The sequence below is a fragment of the Microtus oregoni genome, unplaced genomic scaffold, assembly GCF_018167655.1.
Source record: "Microtus oregoni isolate MIOR12 unplaced genomic scaffold, Mior012 000045F_ref0000178, whole genome shotgun sequence".
Classification (NCBI taxonomy): domain Eukaryota; kingdom Metazoa; phylum Chordata; class Mammalia; order Rodentia; family Cricetidae; genus Microtus; species Microtus oregoni.
This window is the reverse complement of record NW_024543219.1, coordinates 10,497,235-10,517,447: the sequence shown is the minus strand read 5'-3', so window position 1 is coordinate 10,517,447 and position 20,213 is coordinate 10,497,235. Positions and strand designations below refer to the sequence as shown.

Sequence of the window (20,213 nt, the reverse complement as noted above, 5' to 3'; positions counted from 1 at the left end):
ATTTGATACAGACAATTTGTATCAGAGATGCTTAGGTATTTGATGTCTTTCTAAGTGATCACCAAGTTTGATAACTAATTATGGAAAATAGCTTTGAGTAAACAATGAAACTTGAGAAACAATTAAATTTGAAAAAATCAGCCATGCCATAATTTTATCTGCCATTCAATCTGCCCTCCAATTGACCATGTTAAAAGACTGAAAATTGAAAGCAAAACTCTCTTTGAATATCAAGAACTCCACTGAATATCTTAAAACTTGAATTTACAACAAACACACATTTTAAAAACTTGCCAAGAATTAATTTGAGCTGGGCAATGGTGGTACACGCCTTTAATTCCAGCACTTGGGAGGCAGAGACAATCTCTGTGAGTTTGAGGGAAGCCTGGTCTACAGAGTGAGTTCCAGGACAGGCTCTAAACCCTGTCTTGAAGAACAAACAACAACAACAACAAAAACCAAAAAAAATTAAACAAACAAACAAAAAACCAAACCAAACCAAACACCCCCCCCCCCAAAAAAAACCCCTAATTTAATTTTTTCAACTTTCATTTCACTTACAGACGCCATGCCTATGCTAACTGCAAACTATTCTTGGAGAATAAGTACGCTGAAGACTTCCACTTTTCCACGTTTTCTTTCAGAGTTTAGTTTGTAGCGTTTCAGATGTGTTTATACCATAACTCTGACTAACATGTACACGCTCACTGAAATATTTTAATGCTGAGTTTAAACCATGCCGAATGTTTGGAAATACATTGAGCTATGACTCACAGTTACATGGTTTCTTCTGTAGTATGAGTCAAAATATGTTCCTTAAATAAAAATACCGACAGAAGAGTTGGCTGTGACCCAGTCAGTCATTTGTAAGGTGGATGTGGATGTTAGTCCTGTCCCTAGTATCAACGCCACAAGGATTCCAGTATACCTGAAGAATGGGCTCGAGTTTTCAGATTTTGATTTTAAAATCTGGCCTCAACTATGAAAAAGCTTCCCCAACAAAAACTGAAAAGCATTCATTAGAATTAATTCTTTTACTATTTCTTTTTGAGAAGGAAATTTCTAGTCTTCTTCAGTAGCATCATCACAACAGACAACACAAAATAAATAACTTGATACCAGGACAAGGCTCCTAGGGGAAGGGTGAACCAAACCGGCCTTAACCACATCAGTGCAGCCCTCTCAGGGTGGCAGAGTCCTGATTGGAGAGGACGCCCACAGGCACAAAGTTACAACGTTACAGTTAAAGGGACTGATGACTTTCAAGTTCATGGTCCAAATAGAGTCCATTAAGCAATCACAGGACAGCAACTTGTCTGTCTCGATTGCTTCATCGCTTGCACGAACTGACTTCCTAGAGAATGAGTTTCGCTTGGCCTGACTGCACACTGCATTTATAACAGCAGTGGCATCAAAATTTAAAACAGGAGACAGGAACCACGTAGAGTTTTAAACAAATTACAAAACCACATGCTTGGTTATTCAGCAGGAAAGCTTATATCAACTGGGTCTTAGACGCAGCTGGTTGTCCTACAAAGGTCACATAGCATGAGCTGTAGACAGCCTCTGAGATCTTCCACGAAGGGCCTTGCAGTTTCATTTTGTTCCTACGCCAGCTCTTCACGTTTCTCCAAGGAGGCTGTTTAAAGGCCTTTGCAGAGGCTCCCTTGTGAAGTGCATCCTCATAACTGTCCACAAAGGTCAGTCTGTTTAGTGGCACTGGACAGGGTAGGACAGGAAGTCCGTGAAACCTCTTGTGTTCTCAATGAAGTCCGGCAACAGAGGACTGAACGCATTAGTCTCAGGACCGGTGGCCTAAGGATGGCAAAGACCCAAGGGTCAATTATAGAGTTAATTGATAAAAATCTAAGAGCTTGGAGGTCCAAGTTTTCCTTTCGGGAAGAGGTTTCATTCACATAAGCAAAGATCTGAAAGGAGAGAAAAAAACAATGTTAGTTTTATATTGTAAGCAAGCTGACTTAGATCCCATCATCTCTTGAGATTCAGCCTTGTTTTGTGTAGTAGCAGCAAGTGGAAGGGCGGGTGGAAAAAATCTTCTATGTAAATCATAACTTAATCTTTTTTTTTTTCTGTGAACTTAATGAAAGCAAGTACTCTAAGGGTTACAGTTAACATTGGCATCATATACAAAACTTTCTAATCTTGTCCCTGGGAATGGAGGGAAATTAATAAACTTTTCTTGGCACCTAGAATAGAATCTGCTTTCCCTTTAGATGATCTCATTATATAGCCCAAACTGACCTCAACCGCATGATCTGCCTATAACCTCTCAGGTGAGGATTGCAGGTGTGAGCCATTGTGCTTTGCCAAATAGAATATTTTAATAATATCTGTAGTCATGATGATACTATTTGTAGCTTCTGTTTGTCGATAGCACAATATGTGTGCTGTGAAACACACTGGGTCATTAACCTGCTTTCTTTGTAGTCCTACGGAAGCCATAGCAGATGAGGAATTAAGTTTCAGAAATGTTAAGAATAACGTTACACTTCTAGATATCTGGCTTGATGTGACTATCACGATTCAGCAAGAGAGAGCAAGCGAGCATATCAGTGGGAGAACTGGTTCTGAGTATTGCACTGCTTTGACCTGAATTTAAGTCTGTCTGTAACTTTAGTATCGTGGGAAGAGACTGTGAGCCTGTCCTCACAGGTCATCGGAAGCAACACTTGGGCTGTGCCAACAGAGCTCCTGTAATAGTGCTCTACAGAGTAGGTGAGTTGTGACCTCACTTCACCAAGGAGGACACAGGGGCACTTGCCATGGATCTAAGGCTGGCTAGTAGCCTAGGAAGGGTGCAAATCCAAGACTTCTGGAACTGGTATGCGCTCAGTGCATATTACATCCAGGTCAGTGCTGCAGGAGGGGCCTGCAGAATTATGTCTTAAGCTCTGGGAAGTGGACAGACACACTTTTACACGTGGATTGGCATTTCCAGACCGGTATTGGTGCTCTCCTTTGACTCAGTGCAGCAGATTGGCAGGGAGTGGTATGGACTTGGTGGCTATACCTCTTCATTCCAGCCTACAGAGAGGAAGAGTTCGAACGTGGACCACACCTCATCATCTAACTAACACAGTAATTCTTGGTGTGCCAGGGATCCTCTGGCCTAGTCTGTGACGTAGGGAAGCCAACCACTTCTCTGATACTTTTCCCCGAAACAACTCATTCCTTCCCTTTCTCCCGTACTTACTCCGCAGCATCTGGGAACTGGATGTACCAAACAGATTGGAGGGCGAGAGAAAAGTAGTCATCTTTGGGTTGCTTATGTTAGGACAATAGCAGGAAGGTTTGGCAGCCAGAGGTGTTTATGCCAGAGAATCTTGGCATGAGGAATGGAGAAAAGAGTTGGCAGATGAGTAAGGAAAAAGAAGAATTGATGGTGGGCTTCTCAGACCTCAGAGAGAAGAGTTAGGTAGGGCTATGCAATGGGGCACTAGTCTTCTAGTCTGCTGTGCTATTTTGGATGCAAAATATTCAGTTACAGTTTTTATATATCATGATATTTTATCATGTGAATTTTTTTCTTTATGGTGTGGGACTTGAACTTGGGGTCTCATATATGTTTGGCAAGCATTCTACCACGAGCTATATTCCCAACTCTATTGTGAGGTTTAGAGATCTAAAAGTCTGTAGTTGCGGGAGAGAATGCCCCTCCTTAGGATGGCTAATTATTGCAACCAACAAAGGACTCCACAATGAGTATGTCTTTGCTACACACATTACTAACCAGTCCTGAGATATACCTCCTCCATAGACCCCCCAACTCATAGTAATGTTCTCTCCTTAACGATCCAGGGTCCTGTTAACAGGCAACCAAGGACTGCCTTGTAGCTGACAGCCTGTCATAATTACCCAAGTTTGCCATCCGAATCCTTTTACCTTGACATGTCTTTCCTGCAGAAACCCCAATAAAGACCACAGCCCAGACCTTGCCATCTCCCTGACTCTTCTGCATCCTCACCTATGTATGCACTGGCACTGCCTGAATTTTTCATGAATCTCTTCTTGGAAATGAACTTGACTGACGTTAATGTAAAAAAAAAAGTACCTATTACCACCACCTACCTCCAAACTCAAAGTGTGGACCTTCCTCTCTCCCTATGGCTGATCCTCAGTTCTTAACAAACAGTTGACATAGGAGAGACACAGGAGTGATGTTTTGGTGATGTTCTAGAATTTAAATTTGGAGGTTGGTGGGAATGCATTCTCCTTCTGGCATTGACCAGAAAGAAATTGACCAGTAAGAAAATGCCAGGTCCTAGTTTAATGAATCCAGTGAGTTACCTGCTTGACCCCTGCCCCCGGTTTTGCAAAGACTGTGGTACATATTGAGTGATGCAGACAGGAACCTGCTGTTTCGGCCATGTCTGAGGCAGCCGCCCCTGGAAAGCTGGCAATGGTCAGGGGCTATCATTTAAACTATTCTCCTATCTTTAATCCTATATGAAGTGGGTTCAGAATTCTAGAGTGAATGAGCGCTTCACTTGGGAAGATATAAAACATTCAGTTGCTTTTCTTCTTTGGCATAGTCAGTCTTGGCTAAACCATGGGCTTCAGTGGCGGGGGTGATCTGATAGCCTCCCCACAGGAGTGCAGACTCATTTTAGAGAGAAGGAAGCCGAGGCTAGAAGACTAGTTACTTTGCCTTAGGAGTCAAACTGCAGTGATGGAGCTCCAACTTCTGTGTCTGTCCTGAGGCAGTATCTGGGCACGGGCATACAAAACCTTTGAGACAAAGCTTCCTGTGAGATTGACGAGTGACCACCTGACACTTCTGTTCAAGGGTGTCACGAAGGCCTGTGACTATCCCTCTTCTCTTTAGAGATGGAGACTTTTCAAAGTCTCTGTTTGGCTCTTCTCCATGGGGCTTCCCTTTCATCAACACTTACCAACAGCTAACTTGCAGGCAGCACTTACTCTCTGTTCATCTGTCTTTCGAAAGATGTTGTGGTCTCCTAGCTACAGGCATTGCACAATTAACTCTTAATTTGTTGTTCTTGTTGTGGTGGTGGTGGGCCATGCTTTAAAGAAATCCTTTCTCCCTAAACATGTCTGTGGTACATGGAAACTTAACCCTACTTTACTTCATAAGAAAAACAAAAACAAAAATCCGCGGCATGAATATGGCTCCAGCATGAGAATGGCCTTGGCACTGTGTGCCTTGAAAGTGCAATGGCGACTCACTGCTGAAGTCTACAGCTCTGGGTTGAAACAGCCCAGGACAGTGGCTCTGAGGAAATGATGGACAGCAGGATTCGCCCGCCCAGGAGTCCCCTAACATATTTCACAGCTGGTGTAGGTATGACTCCCCCACCCAGGAGTCCCCTAACATATTTCACAGCTGGTGTAGGTGTGACTCCCCCACCCAGGAGTCCCCTAACATATTTCACAGCTGGTGTAGGTGTGACTCCCCCACCCAGGAGTCCCCTAACATATTTCACAGCTGGTGTAGGTGTGATCCATGTGAAGGACCAGGAGGGAGTCGGACAGAGGCAGACAGATAGGGAAAGGAGCCATAAATACATAATGTTGACAAACTCCCAGCCTTTTCTTTATACATATGACTGAAGACAAAGACCTAAAGTTCTGTCTTTTTCCCCACTAGTCAATCCCCCTCCCCACTACCGTACCTCTGCTGAAGGACCAGCAAAACAAGTTCGAGGCTGGATCAGGGCACGTTTACCTCAAACTTGTGGAGCTAATGGCCTCCTTGTCTTTGGTCAGACAGAGCAACACTGAGTTGGGGAAGGCTCCTCACAGACCCTGAAACCCAGGCTTCCTTCCGGGAGAGGCGGGGCTTCAGCTTCCCCAGCTCACCTCTGCTTTGTGTTTCCTCTCCCCGAATAAATGCCTTTCTTCACTTGTTGACTCTGTCTGCTGTGTCTGAGGCCTTTCCCTGCTGTTACCCGTTACACTGGAGATTCTCCCTGCCTTTAAATTTCCTCATTGGCAGAGAAAACATACTCATCCAAGGCCTCAGACAGTATCACATGTACCGCCCATGGAGCAGAAATCAACACCCCTTGTCCACAGGAAGTTTCAGCCTTCCCTAACCGCTTTCCCTTTCTCTGGCCTTCATATTACACAAGGGTCCTAGTTTCACAGTGCTTAACCCTGTTCTCAATTTAGGGACCAGTTTAGGTAGCAAAGCTGTCAGAGGAATGCAGCTTAGTGAGCCCAGTGATGGGAATTGTGGTACAGTGGACACAAGCTCAAGATCTGAATGGGGATTAAAGGTCAGAAACTCAAAATGGGACAGGAGAGGCCAAGCCCACAGAGCAAGCTGTGATTAACTGAGAGTTAAGCCCCTACCTAGAAAGAGATGTGTTGGCTGGTGGTCCTGAGACATGGTAGCTATTGTTTTTAAGTTCACACTGTGATGTTGGTGTGCGAAAGAGAAGGAGGTGATCTCAAAAGCATGGTGTTTTTTTTTTTTTTTTTTTTTTTTAAAGCTGAAATCCTAGTCTGAAATAACAGCAAAGATCCACCTAACTGTGAGGATAAAGAGCTCTAATTCTCTGTCGGGGGAAAAAGGCGATGCTTCTTACAGACTGTATTTTAAAAAACCACCAGAACTGTGTCCGTATTTACAGTCACCACTGCAGAATAGCAAATTGGTGGAGCAAAAGATATCAACTGAAAACACTCACACGGAGGAATGTTCTCTTAAAAGGAAATGCGTATTTCAACGGTTGCGACAATTGTCAAACACATCACTAATGATACCTCAATGATGAAGGGCATTCCAGCTGCTTATGAACATTCACTTACATATCACCACACTAAGTTCTCCATGGGCACCCAGAGACTTCTAGGTTTCTCTTCCATCACTACCTGAAGCTTATAGTTTATACCCTTGTGACTTTCACCACCTGTTTACCTGACATTTGGCACGAGGGAAACCAGAAATGAACAGCAATGAACAGGAAACTCCAGGATTGTTTGCTTCAAATTTTTCTATAGTGTGAAGATCAGATTTCCACTAATCAGATTTGCCTAGAAATTCTATCCCTGGAAAATTTGTAAAAAAAAAAAAAGATATTTTTTTTAAGTGAGTCAATGGCAGGTTCTTGAAATTTTAGAACTGAATAAAATGCATAAGCGCTTTATCCTAGTGGCATGTGGAGAAGAGTTTAAAATGCCCAGAAGCTAAGCACAACTATCAAAGTGCTGAGAAAGTAGCTAGCTGAGCAAGGGTTGGAAATTGAGAAACAGAGAGTATTTGAGACAAGAATGGAAGGTTCATATGTTTCCCTTGCGCTGTTCCATTTCAGGAAGAAAAACAGCTTTATTTGTCACTGTGAAATGATGATAACAGTTGATTAACATAAGGAGGAATATATTAATTTATACATAATGAATAAATAGTTTGGACATGTTGTTGGTCTCATGTATGATTTCATACTGGACAATCAAAGTCCTAAGCACCACATCACATGCTTTTTAAGTCACCGAAGAAATGTTTTATGGGCATCAAAGGAAGGTTTTATGTGAGGGCTAATCTGATTATTTCTTAATTTAGACTAGCATTTACACTAGCCAATCTCCTAAAATCTCAGTCCCAGGCTTGTATTTCACAGGACTGCAGAGAAAGAAAATGAAGCAACATGATTGTATTAGCATGTGTGTGTGTGGGGGGGGGACAGCGCTAACAGGCTGTTTTATTTTTAAAGCTAGTAAAAGTTAGAATAAAGAGACAAGGTGGTCCAAATATTTATTATGTATTCCCAATTCTCTTGTGAAACCATAATTGGATCTTCTCCCATGTTACTCTTAAAATGAGAACTTTCTTTTAGATACTATTACTATTAATACATTGCATCCAGCTCTGCTACTCCCTAGCTGTGGGCCCAGGAGGAAGTTACTTGACTCATCTACACAATAGGATACATCTTGGAGGTTGGTGTGAAGATAGCGAGTTGATGTAAAAATGCACCCTCAGAACCCTAAGTCTTTAGGTGTCACAGTAGTGGTACGCTAGGCTGAACTGAATTCATCTCAGTATACTGAACGTTTTCATTTTTCTATTTTGAGAGTTTTAGTTCCTGAACTTTGGAGGCCCTGGACTGACATCCTAGAAGGAAGGACTCCACTGCTCATAACCTGGGAAGATGGCTGATATTAGCAGTTCATTGCTAACTCTGGATTTTCTGAGTCCCATCTTTTTCCGTGGCCAGAGAACTGCAGAACTGACCGGGGTCCCACCAGCTCTGGCTGTGAATGCTACTTTTTGCTGGCTAGAGTCTGACATACTTCTGAGGAAAGTAGCAAAAACAGTTCTTGCTATTCTGAGTAAAAAATGGTCAGTGGTCCCAAATATAAAACACTCTACCTATAAAGCTGAAGCCTAGGAGCCATGTTGGTTTCTAAACCACATTTCACTACACAAACTCTCCTGCTGGGGTGCCTAGGGAGTTGCTACCTTCCACAGCCCAACTCCATCTTATTCCCCACTAAGTATAACTTACCAATTCAGACCATCTGCTCCAGGGACAGAGCTACCAGTGTGAGGGTAACGGGGAGCAGAGCAAAGAGAATATGGTTGAGAACGGGGGTTCTTTGGGGACGTGGTTCATATCCGAATCTCTTTATGTCCCCAAGGAAAAGTAGATGATACCAATCAGAAGCATTGATGAGGGCAGGAGACAGGAAAGAGAGACAACTGTAGCTTCTATGTGGTTCATCTTCCCTTAGCCACCATTCATACCATCATTTCCCAAATCCCCAGTTTATTGCTCTCCATGAGAGGTCAGAAGGCTCCAAATTCAATTCTGCTTCCACATTAGACTTTAGGAGCTCAGGATCTATTTTTAGAACTAATTTGTTTAGAGCTAATGGTCCCTCTAACCGCACAGCACCCACACTTCTACCCTGGCCCTGCCTCCATTGCCCAGGAAGCCTTTGCTCTGCTTCCCTGAGATGTACCAGCTGTTGCTGCAAGTTCCTTCGTGTGCATCAAGTGCACAGCTACAGAATGGCTAACATCTGTCTATATTCCTGACAGTGACATTAAGAGAATAATTTGAGGTTACAAGTGTCTCCTGTGAGGGATGAAAAAAGCACTATGTAACAGTTGATCCTTTCCTCTCATTTTCATGACCACACAGACATGTACTCTAATATGTAAACTGGTGAGTCTCTCAACTAGATTTTTGGCCTTAAAATTCCTAAAGTCGAATGCAAGCGGCTGTAAACTTCTCCACCAAGGAGTCTCTGAATGCTATGGGCCCGCAACTACATTTTGCCTGGGAGAAATGAAAGCACCAAGGGATGAGGCTTCAAGCCCTGCAAACTGAACTCCAGTGGTTGGCTTATAACAGGACAACCGTCCTACCCTGGAAGGACTCCCTCCTCTTCAGTTACCAACCAACCCAGGGAAGGGACCATGGAGAAGGTTCCTGTAGGGCATAGAAGAACTGCTCTCTTAGGAAAGTTCATGCGTAAACGCTGGGGGCGGAAGGAAGTGGGCAAAGGTGAAAAGGGAAAGCAATGATGGCAATAGACCTTTATAAATTAGGGCACTTTGTTTTCCAAGTTGCCAGTGAGTGCCCGGAGGTAGAACGGGTAGGTGAAGGGAGTTTGAGGCAGCTGCATGCTGCTGGGCTGTGGAAACAAACGAAGGACTTACTGTGAAAGGCAAGGAGCAGATGGCGAAGGTGATGGTCATAATGGCCAGGAGAATGAGGTGGTCCGTCTCCTCCGCCATCGAAGTCCTTTCTCCTCTCCTGCGCGACCCAGGGCCACCCATGCCACGGCCGAATGATCCACAGCGGCTTCTCCTGGCCCGACGGTGCATGCGGATGAGGTTAAGGATGACGCTGAAGTTGCAGGCGAGCACCGCCAAGATGAGCAGCAGCAGCACCGTGGCATAGAGCTGCAGGTATGCAGTCTGCCCGTGCCGGATGAAGCACCATGTCCCGGGACAGTACTGGACGTACTCCCCGTAGTTGAGCAGCGGTAGGGAACAGAAGAGCAAAGAGACCGCGTAGATGACTGGCAGCACCGCCAGGCCCCCACGACGCGAGAAACGGCGCCGGTAGAAGTAAGGGTGTCCGATGGAGAGGTAGCGCTCCAGGGCCATCGCAAAGAGCATGAGCATCGTGGCAAGACTGAAGAAAGTCATTGTGAAGGCGAAATAGGTGCACACGCGGCTCTCGGGAGCCAGAGCCACCAGTGTCTGGTTCCGCGCATAGGAAGCCAGGACCACCGGACTGATGAGACAGGTCCCCAGCAGGTCGGTGAGCACCAGCTCTGTCACCAGCACGTGGAACAAGGAGATAGAGGTCCTGCTGCCGGCACTGCACCCCGTGTCCCCGCGCCAACGGCGTGCCAGCAGCGCCAGCGCAATAAGGTTCCCCAGAACCCCGGCCGAGAACATCACTGAGCTGATGGCTGGGCTATCCTCCGGGAGGAGCCACTGTCTACTCTGGCAGTCCTCCGTCTGCCCGGAGTCATGGGAGGCATTATCCATGGTGGAGGGCTTGGACAGCAAGAGGGTCTGAGGGCCCCGGTGCTCCAAGACACAGAAGGGAAAAGGGGAGGGACCGAAATCCAGAGCTCCCTTCCGGCCCCCAGCTCGCGCCAAGGGCCGCTTCGCCCGGGTCTCCCGCTTGCGCGCCCAGTGGCCACTTCCCTGAAGCATCATCAGGTCGCCCTCGAGGTTCCTGCGCCTCATCCGCTCTGGCTGCTGGGGAGAGCTTTGAGGGGTAGCCCACAACCCCCATGCCCGCGCCGTCTGGGGGCAGGTCCAGTAGTGGCTGTCAGGCAAGCAACTTCCATTGTTTGCGAGCTGCTGCTGGGGTTGTTGGTGGGGGAACAAGGCGAGATGCACTAGCTGGGCTCTAGAAGGGGGTCCAGCGTCCACCCTGAGCTGACTTGTAGGGTCTTCATTCCCGCGGAGCATCCAGGATGCTTGTAGGGTCGTCTGACTTCAGCTCTGAAGCCTTTAGCCCTAGCAGACGGCTGGGAACCAGTGCAGGGTAGTAAGGCTGAGGTAACAGAATAGCAAACTAACTCACTAAACAGAAGTTAGGAGGACCCAGTCCTGTGAGATGTAAAGAACAAAGGAACTAAGACTTCAAGACAACTTGAAGTGAGAACAATATGAGAGAGGTTGTTGCTTTGCATTTTTTTTTTACATTCCCAAGAAGATACTCAACATGGGTGAGACAAAAACCGGAAGGAAGTGAAAGTAAGCCGGTTCATCCACAGAATGGAACTATACACACCATCACAGAACGTCCTGTTGTACAGTTAATAGCTTTGAGTCAGTTACCAGAATTTTTTTTTCCTATGCCAACACTATAACAAATGACAACTTGCTTAAGCAACCTTAACAAAACAAACGGGAGAGGTTTTTGTGATCGTCTAGAATCATGTTTGTGTCCATAGATCGAAACTGCACTTTAGCGTTCCTCTACTCAACTCAAGCCAATCTTGAAGAAACTGTTGATAGGCTGTTTAGCCTTTCATTTATCCTCTCATGGTCAGTTAACCATGAAGGCCTATTGGAAAGATTCATTCCTGGGAGTGTGTTGCTAACTGGCCAGTTTCACAATGGAGCTGACACAAATAGTTGCTTAGCACCTGTTGTCATAGTTACAGAGTAGCGAAAGCGCACCGATGTTTTGAAATTTTCAAATCCAGCTTGACAGACAATGTAGGCAATCATATGCTACTTGAAAAGGCATATTTCACATGAGAAAAGAGACTGCTTCAAGACAGGTTTGCACAGGAGCCTGGTACAAAGAAAAAAGCAAAGGAAAGATGAATTGCAGAGCGCATCTTGCTTCCTTGACTTTACCATGATTCTGGCCTGGGGACTGGAGGACCGAGAGAGGGTTTTCTAGCAAAATAAGGGAAGCAGAATTTATTTGTGAAGCCTACAGGTTCATTTTCCCGCAACAGCAGCTATTCACTCCAGTGCTAACCTTCTTAGGGCGCTGGTGGAGTGGGTGTCAAAACTCTAGTTTTCTTTCAGGCTGCAAGCTGCCGGGCAGTAGCATCCTCAACCGAGCCACCCAAGGTGAACCATTCCCCATCTCATCCCAAGCGACTGTGTGAATGAGAAGAATTGGCGTGATTCTGTTGCAGTTTTTTTTCCCACTGTGTTCATTTTCCAAATGCTTTTGTACACTTTCCATTTTCATAGGCCACTTATAGCCAAAGCCTCTTGTTGCACTGTTTCTATATATTTGTCTTTAGCTTTTCGCTAGATGAGTGCATGGTGGCAGGACTCCTCTGACTTTAATGGATGCCAGAGAACAATTGCAGAGCCTCACCCCAAACTTTGCCTTTAACTTGCTAGTCTCCACCCCGTCTCAGTTGTACACTGTGAGAAGATACTCACAGAGGTGGGTGGACAAACTAGTTTCTGATGACCAAGCTCTGTCTACATCCCTTCCTCAAAGACAGCCCCTCAGATCCTAGGATATAGACCCCATGCATATGGGACATCCTTGGGTAAAGCTGGCGGGGATGGGGAGAAGCTAGTGTGAAGCCTGGAAACAAGCTGAAGGCAAACATTTAAGCAGGGAATTTGTGATCTCAGGTGCCAGGAAGTTTTTCTACAGTACAGGTGGCTTTGGGGCTCAGTGAGTAATCCCTACTTATGGGTGGATTTGCCACAAGACATAGATCAGAGCTGGCTCTTCTAATTTTGGGAGTTCATATCTCACCAGTTTCTCTATTGGGCTACATGCTTTCAGTTGCTACATTCTCAAGTTACCATTTTTGTTTGTTTGATTGTTCCAGTATTTGGACAGAGAGAGGTAGCAGTTTCAGAAGTCTGGCAGGAGGTTTAATTTGCTACTCCTACTTCCTCAGCTAAGGCCATCAGGTTTGTTCCAGTAAATCAAGTCTCATCGTGCAGTTAAAGCGACTTCTTCTTGTCTCTAACTGTAGTGTCACCATCTCTCCGTACAATGTCAGTTTATCCAGAGTCTAGAGATTCTTAACAGAAAACATACTAACACCCTCAGTTCTAGAATTGAGCCATAAAGCTTTGCTAATTTTCAGTTCCTGTTTGTGAGGCCATTGTATTTGGGGAACACCATGTGATTAGTAATTTTGTGTCAACTTAGCCAAGCATGGGGTGCTCAGGGGCTGATTAAACAGCCCGATTGTGTCCTGGGAAGGAGTTCTAAAAGAACTAAATATCCTCTCCTGTGGACTGACTAATGAAGTCCAGTGTAGGTGGACCTCCTCGGGTCTGTTGGGTGCTGAACAGAACTAGAAACGTAGAGGAGGGTGGATTCCCAGACTAATCTGGGGCCTTGATCTGCCCTTTGCGTTCCTGATTCTCAGGCCTTCAGACTGCCTAGAATCCGAACCCTCCACTTTCCAGTTTCGAGACCTCTTCCAACTACAACATCAAATTTACAAGTAGACTCACATAGAGACCTGCGTGTAAATTAAAGGCTGGGATAACAGTTTGAGAAGGTTGTTGCTAGGCAGATTTGTGGTTTAAGTGTGACGTACACTACTGATAAAAACATTATGTATCATATGATTGTGTATACAGAACACACATACTCTTCTATTTCTCTGAAGAACTCTGACACATACATATTTCTTGAAATCTAAAATTCATAGTTTTCTTTTAATCTGTAACTCAAGGGCTTTGAAAGACAAGCTGCTGTAGGTCATTATTCAAAAGAAGGCGAAGGTAGACATGAAGGGAAGGAGAACTACACAGAGGAAGCCGACGTCAGTGCTTGCATGGTTCTGCTTGTATTAGCCCCATCTTTCAAAACACCAAATCTTTGCTTCATGATTTCTTTGCACGTCTTACCAATTTGTTTTGAAGAGAGCTCTAAGAGCGCCACCTGTGCCCTCTAGTAAACAAGACAAGGGTCGCATTGCTTCCCTCTGGCAGACAGAAGTCACTGAAAATCGGAGAGATGGGATTTAACGAATGGTTTTCAGCGGCAGTTTACAGAGGACCAGTTTTCTTGCTTCTAGGCTTCTTGCTGATGGGTGCTTCCTGTCCTCCAACTTTGTCATTCCTCACGCTTTGGATTTGTGTAGCCAGGATCTTCCCCTTGAAGGTGCAGGTTCCTTCCTAGGCAAGTCAAGATTCAGCCAGAGCAGGGCAGTGGTGGCGCACGCCTTTAATCCCAGCACTCGGAAGGCAGATCTCTGTGAGTTCGAGGCCAGCCTGGTCTAGAAGAGCTAGTTCCAGGACAGGAACCAAAAAAAGCTACAGAGAAACCCTGTCTCGAAAATAAAAAAAAAAAAAAAAAGATTCAGCCAGAGAATCTTTAGCAATAAAGAATGCGGAATTCATTATTCAGTACAAAGCTTGCATTGCTCAATAATCTAGTCAGTAGCCACATGACAGTTTAAATTTAAATTAATTAAAGATAAAATTATAGTTTCTCAAAATATGCTTAGTCAGTCTGGTACATTTCAAGCCACATGTGACCCTTCTACCAGGAAGCTGATATATAAAATACTTCTTTTCATTTCAAAATTTATACATGTTGCCTTAGGTCCTACCTGATGTGGAGATTGATGGGGGAGACCACAATGTTTGTGGCTATATTTGGTTCTTGTTTTGAGCCTGAATCACATTCAGGACAAATTAGAATGGCAGTCAGAGTGGACCTCTGGGTGCACAGGAGAGCAAGAGCAGACCAGAACTATGAAGGTAAACTAGAGCCCACGGAGGACTGAAGTCTTAGAGGGTAAACTGGACCTGCTGTGTCTTTACTAATTTCAGCCTTAGTGGCATCAGTACCCCTAAGAAAAAGCTTGATGATCTAAAGATGTGGTTCCGGCTTGAGACTTGAAGATACCACTGATGGAGACTGAGGAGGTTCAAGCCCAGATGATGTTATGAAGCAAGATCAGGGGGAGTGTGTGAAAGCCACCAACATGTCCGGGGCTTTACATTTGTTTCTTTTGAGCAGGGACACCATAATGCTATTTCTTGGCTGCTCTTCAGGTCACATGTGACATGTCACTTGTGATCATCACTAGACTGGGACCATGCAAGGATTCTAGATGACAGTTTCTGTTTGGCTTGGATGATGTGAGCAAAGCTACCATACAGCTCCTCCACAGGTTCGGGCATTTTGTCTTCAGTGAAGACCTGCTTCCCTCCTCCCTCACCTGCTTTCTCACTAGAAAAGCAAAAGGCTTTCCAGGAGCATTGAAACAGGCAAAGAAGAGGCTGGAAACAACTTTTGGATTAGTCAAAAACATTTGTTAAAGAGAGAGAGAGAGAGAGAGAGAGATCTTATTTGAAGAGGAAGGCACATTTACTTCCTGGTTTGAAAATTGGTAATCATGGAGACAATTAAACAGTATTCAAACTTTCTATAAGAAATGTATCTTAAGGTAACTAAATAGGTTCAAGTAATGAAAGTTGTACTGTAAAGTAGACTGTTCACGTAAAATGTAGAATGCAAGACAGAATCAGAAAAACTACATCCTCTAATTCCTAATAAAATTAGTGATTGAGTTAAGTATGTTAATTTACTCTTAAGATATGTAAGTATGTGGGTGTTGGGACCTAGAAAGTCACATAAGACAAAAGTAACACTACAGGGATTCCCCTCTGTAGGTGAAGACTGCCTATTCATTTCCCAGCCTCTCAGACGCAAATAATCACACAGAAACTTTACTAATTATAACACTGTTTGGCCAATGACTCTAACATATTCCTAGCTAGCACGTACATCTTAAATTAACCCATTTATATCAATTTGTGCATTACTATGAGGTTGTGGCCTACTGGTAAGGTTCCTAAGGTTCCAGTGTGTCCTTCTCTTTTGGCAGCTTTATGACAGACATCTCTTTGACTCTGCCTACTCTCTATATCCCTGTTCAGATTTCCTGCCTTGCTTTACTCTGCTAAGCCATTGGCCAAAACAGCTTTATTCATTAACCAATAAAAGTAGCACAATTACAGAAGGACTTCCCATATCACCTTTCTTATGGCTCGGGAGAAAGAGGGACTAATGGTTCAATGAAAAGCTCCAGTTGGACCAACAAGCTCACTGGGTAAAGGCACTTGCCATCAGGACTCACTACTTGAGTTTGATCCCTGGAATCACATGGTCAAAGGAAAGAGCTGACCACCAAAAGTTGTCTTCTATCTGCCACATGATGCACTGTGCTGTTCATGTGTGTGCACATGTACATGCATGCGCACAGTCATGCACACAAAAATGTAATATATGTATTATATTTTTTAAAAGCCAAAACTGTCAATACCCCAAAGTAAATCATAATGTCCAATCAATGCTTATTTTCTCTGAGTTGAACAAAAAAAAAAAACAACAGGAAGTACAACTTCTGGTACATTCTAGATCTAAGACATAACTGGAAGTCACGTCTTCTTTTACATCAGATCCAAATAAGGTCAAGTGGAGCAGGATAGAAGGCAGAAGCCAGCATCCAGAAGGGATAGCCAGTCAAGAAGGATAGTGTGTTTCCAAGAAGAAGGTGGGTTCTGAGCAAAACAAGGTCTGAAGCCAGGTTGTGGTCTGAACAGAAGGAACATAAGAGAGCATTTTGAAAACAGAAATTTGCATTTAGACTAAAATTAGACAGGTGGAACTCTCTCTCTCTCTCTCTTTCTCTCTGCCTCTCTCTCTCTGCCTCTCTCTCTCTCTCTTTCTCTCTCTCTCTCTCTCTCTCTCTGTGTGTGTGTGTGTGTGTGTGTGTGTGTGTAAGTTGAGTGAAACAAGCAGGTAACAAGACCCTCACACTCCAGTGACACCTCACTCACCTGTGGTTAGGAGGAGGCGAGCCAAGGTATCCATAGTAGCAATTTCTCCGTGGTAGCAATATGCTATATCATGTGTTTCTCTTGCTTTTCTATAATCATGTATTTTTTTAGCATGCACACATCTATTTGGGGTGAGCAAACTGGAGCGGGGAGGAGGCGCCTCCAAGCAGGCAAGGAGTGCAACACCTGTCTAGGGCAAGACGTCACACCTAAAATGGCAGCAAACCAGCCCACTCCTTCATTTCACCCATCAGACTGAAGGAGAAATGAGCTTCTTGAGCAAGCCACCCCCAAATAAGAGTTTGATGGGCCATTTCCACCTCTAGACTTTAGGATGAACATACCCACTTGCTGATTTCCCGCCTGTGAGCCCAGAATGTCTGAAGTTTTTCCCAGTTCTGTACCAAAACCTCTGAAAACTTCTCAAGTTCCTCGTGTCCCAGTTTTCATTGCCTTGATTGTTGTCTGGGCCCCATGAAAATGGAAGAAGAAATAAAAAATTCTCAAGAAGCTGCTTCTGGTTCTAAGTAGCTTTGGTATAAAACTGGGTTACAGGGAAGAGATTATGTACCTTAATTTAAAATCAATTCAGAGGTAGAAAGAGGCTGAGCCAAATGAAACTCGAGGACTGTCCAAAGCTAAACCCTTTTTTTTTAATTTTTTTTTTATTTTTTATTTTGCAACTGCCAGTGCATGGGACATAGATGTCAGGGGTCTGTTCTATTTTGCGATGTGCTGTCTTGTGTTTTGAGACAGCACAGTGTCTCACTCACTTTGTAGCCTCACAAGCGAGGTCCTCCTTTCTCAGTCTCCCAAGTACTAGGATGGCAGGCACTTGACGCCAAAGTGCTAGCTGAAGATTCCATGTAGGGTTATCTTCTGCCCGTGGCTGAAGCTGAGCTTAAGGGTCTCGCTGTCACAGTAGCGTTTTCTGCTGCAGCTCCCCTGCATCTCTAAAATCTTGACGCCTGGGGATAGAGGCCTGAGGAGGTTCATTTTCACAATATTCCAGCACTTGGGTTCCACCTAGAGGAGCAGCATAAGAACTCATCCCCTACAAAGCTTCATTTGCAAATAAGAAAAATCTGATTTTACCTAGTTATAAAAACTTTAAAGTAAAACCAAGCGACGGTGGCGCTCGCGGTTAACCCCAGCACTTGGGAGCGAGGCAGAGGCAGGAGGATCTCTGTGAGTTCCAGGCTGGCCTGGTCTACAGAGTGAGTATCAGGACAGGCTCCAAAGTTACACAGAGAAACCTTGCCTCAGCAAACCAAACCAAAAAATAAACAAACAAACAAATAAAGTATAAAGGTACCACTTCAGCATTTCTAGTCGGAAGCATCCCTTGGAGGTTTTTCTGCCCTGCAGTACATATAACATGGTCACAGCCACCGTCTTTGCTACCATCCAAGTCCTTTCTGTATAGTAATGCAGGAACAATCATTTCTGTTTTCTGAACCGTAGTGACCTAATAAGCACTCCTCCCAGTGTGGGACAGCGGGATTGCCTCAGTTCTTAAGAAAGACCATTTTTCCTCCCTTCTTCCTTCCTCTCTCATTTCCTTTCATTTGTGTCTTAGACAAGGGCTCTGTCATCCAGATGCCACCTTCAGTGGGAGTTTGATACACTACATCAAACTGTCATTTGAGTTTCTGTTCGTAGAATTAAATCTAAGCTGTGAAATTACCAAACCACAGCAGGTGACGTCTCAAACTGGAGATCCTCTTGCCTCTGTCTCCTAATCCACACCACTTTCATCTGAAATGGGATTAAAAATAAGAATTTCAACACATCAACATAGTGCTGGGTACTACTGTCTTGAAAATGCATTGATAATTTAGTGTGACAGTGTTGTTTTGAATTAATTTAACTTTGGGTGGGTAAACAGTCTCCTGAACTTATAGATTTCATTTCCTCTCTTTGGTATTCTTTGGAAACCTGGTTCTTATTTTGTTCCTCAGGGGTCTGAGATCTCAGAGATTAGAGGTACAGAGGATTCTAATACAGACATGCCCATGAACTTAGGCCTCAAAGGGAAGGCTAGGGCTGACAGAAATCAAACTGAGCCTGTTTCCACACTCTGTCCACAGGGAAAATAAAACTCATTTGAACAGACAGAGCAGGCACACCAAAGAAAATGAGATCCCTGGCCATAGATGATGCTATATGCATGTGCTTGTTGAGGTTCTCTGTGAGCTTGTAATCCCAACTTCACCTCACCCAGATGATCCAAAAACCTCATGCCTGGTTGAATTTGGAACTGTGAAGAAGGATGCTTAAAAAAAATCCCACACTAGCTCAGAATTGAGAAAAATAGAGAGTTGTTTATTGGAGGGAGGGGGGTAGACTCACAAATCAGAACCTTCTGCAGGAATGGAGAACAGAAGCCGAATCCTGCAGCAGGAAAAGAGACCAGATGCATGCTCTACATGGGCATAAATAGCATGAGGCCATGCCCCCGTGGGCGGGTAACTACAGCTGTAGGATTTCTATAGCAGAATTGTTCAAGATCAGATCTAGTACACTAGTCTTAGTTTTCTATCACTGTGAAGAGACACCCTGGCAATGGCAACTCTTATAAAGGAAAGCATTTAATTGGGGCTGGCTTACAGTTTCAGAGGTTTAGTCTATTATTGTTATGGCGGGAAGCACAGTGACGTGCAGACAGACATGGTGCTGGAAAGATGGCTGAGAGCCCTACATCAGGATGCCACAGACAGCAAGCAGCAAGAGAGCAGAGACTGTTGTAGTACGGAGCGGCGGGCTGTGTCCCGCCACCCAGCTAGCTTTACCCAAAATAATTACACGGAAACTGTATTCTTTTAAACACTGCCTGACCCATTAGTTTCAGTTTCTTATTGGCTAGCTTTTACATATTGATCTAACCCATTTCTATTAATCTGTGTAGCCCACGAGCTGGCTTACCAGGAATGATCTTAACCTGCATATGTCTGGAGTGGGAGAATCATGGCGACTCCCTGACTCAGCTTCTTTCTCCCAGCATTACGTTCTGTTTACTCCGCCTACCTAAGGGTTGGCCTATCAAATGGGTCTAGGCAGTTTCTTTATTAATAAGAAATCACTCCCACATCATTTCCCCTTTTTCTGTTTAAACAAAAAAGAAAGGCTTTAACTTTAACATAGTAAAATTGCATATAGCAAAACAGTTATCAAGCAAGAATTACAGTTACAATATTTATATCTATTTTATCTTTTATCATAACTAAGGAAAACTATATCTATTCATTCTTCAACTCCATCAAAGACTTCAGAAGGATATAATACTACCTAAGTAAACAAGAAATAAGAAAACTCTAGAAATGACAGAGACATCTTGCTGCCTGGACAGTCACCCAAAGTTCTTTTGTATGGTTGGGGCATCCATCTTCAGCCTTCAGGCCCAAAGTATCCAGCAGACATTTTCATGAAGCAGGAAATTCCAAAGACAGTT

General features: G+C 44.2%; 1 protein-coding gene across 1 annotated transcript; it reads right to left on the bottom strand.

Annotated features, from left to right (window-relative positions):
• Positions 1–533: 533 nt before the first annotated feature.
• Ptger2 (prostaglandin E receptor 2) lies at positions 534–10,495 on the bottom strand. Its single transcript, XM_041634156.1, has 2 exons — positions 9,653–10,495; positions 534–1,928 (listed from the first exon to the last, which is right to left on the bottom strand). Exons 1-2 carry the CDS (start codon positions 10,493–10,495, stop codon positions 1,683–1,685), a joined length of 1,089 nt encoding a protein of 362 aa, XP_041490090.1. The 3' UTR covers positions 534–1,682.
• Positions 10,496–20,213: the final 9,718 nt, after the last annotated feature.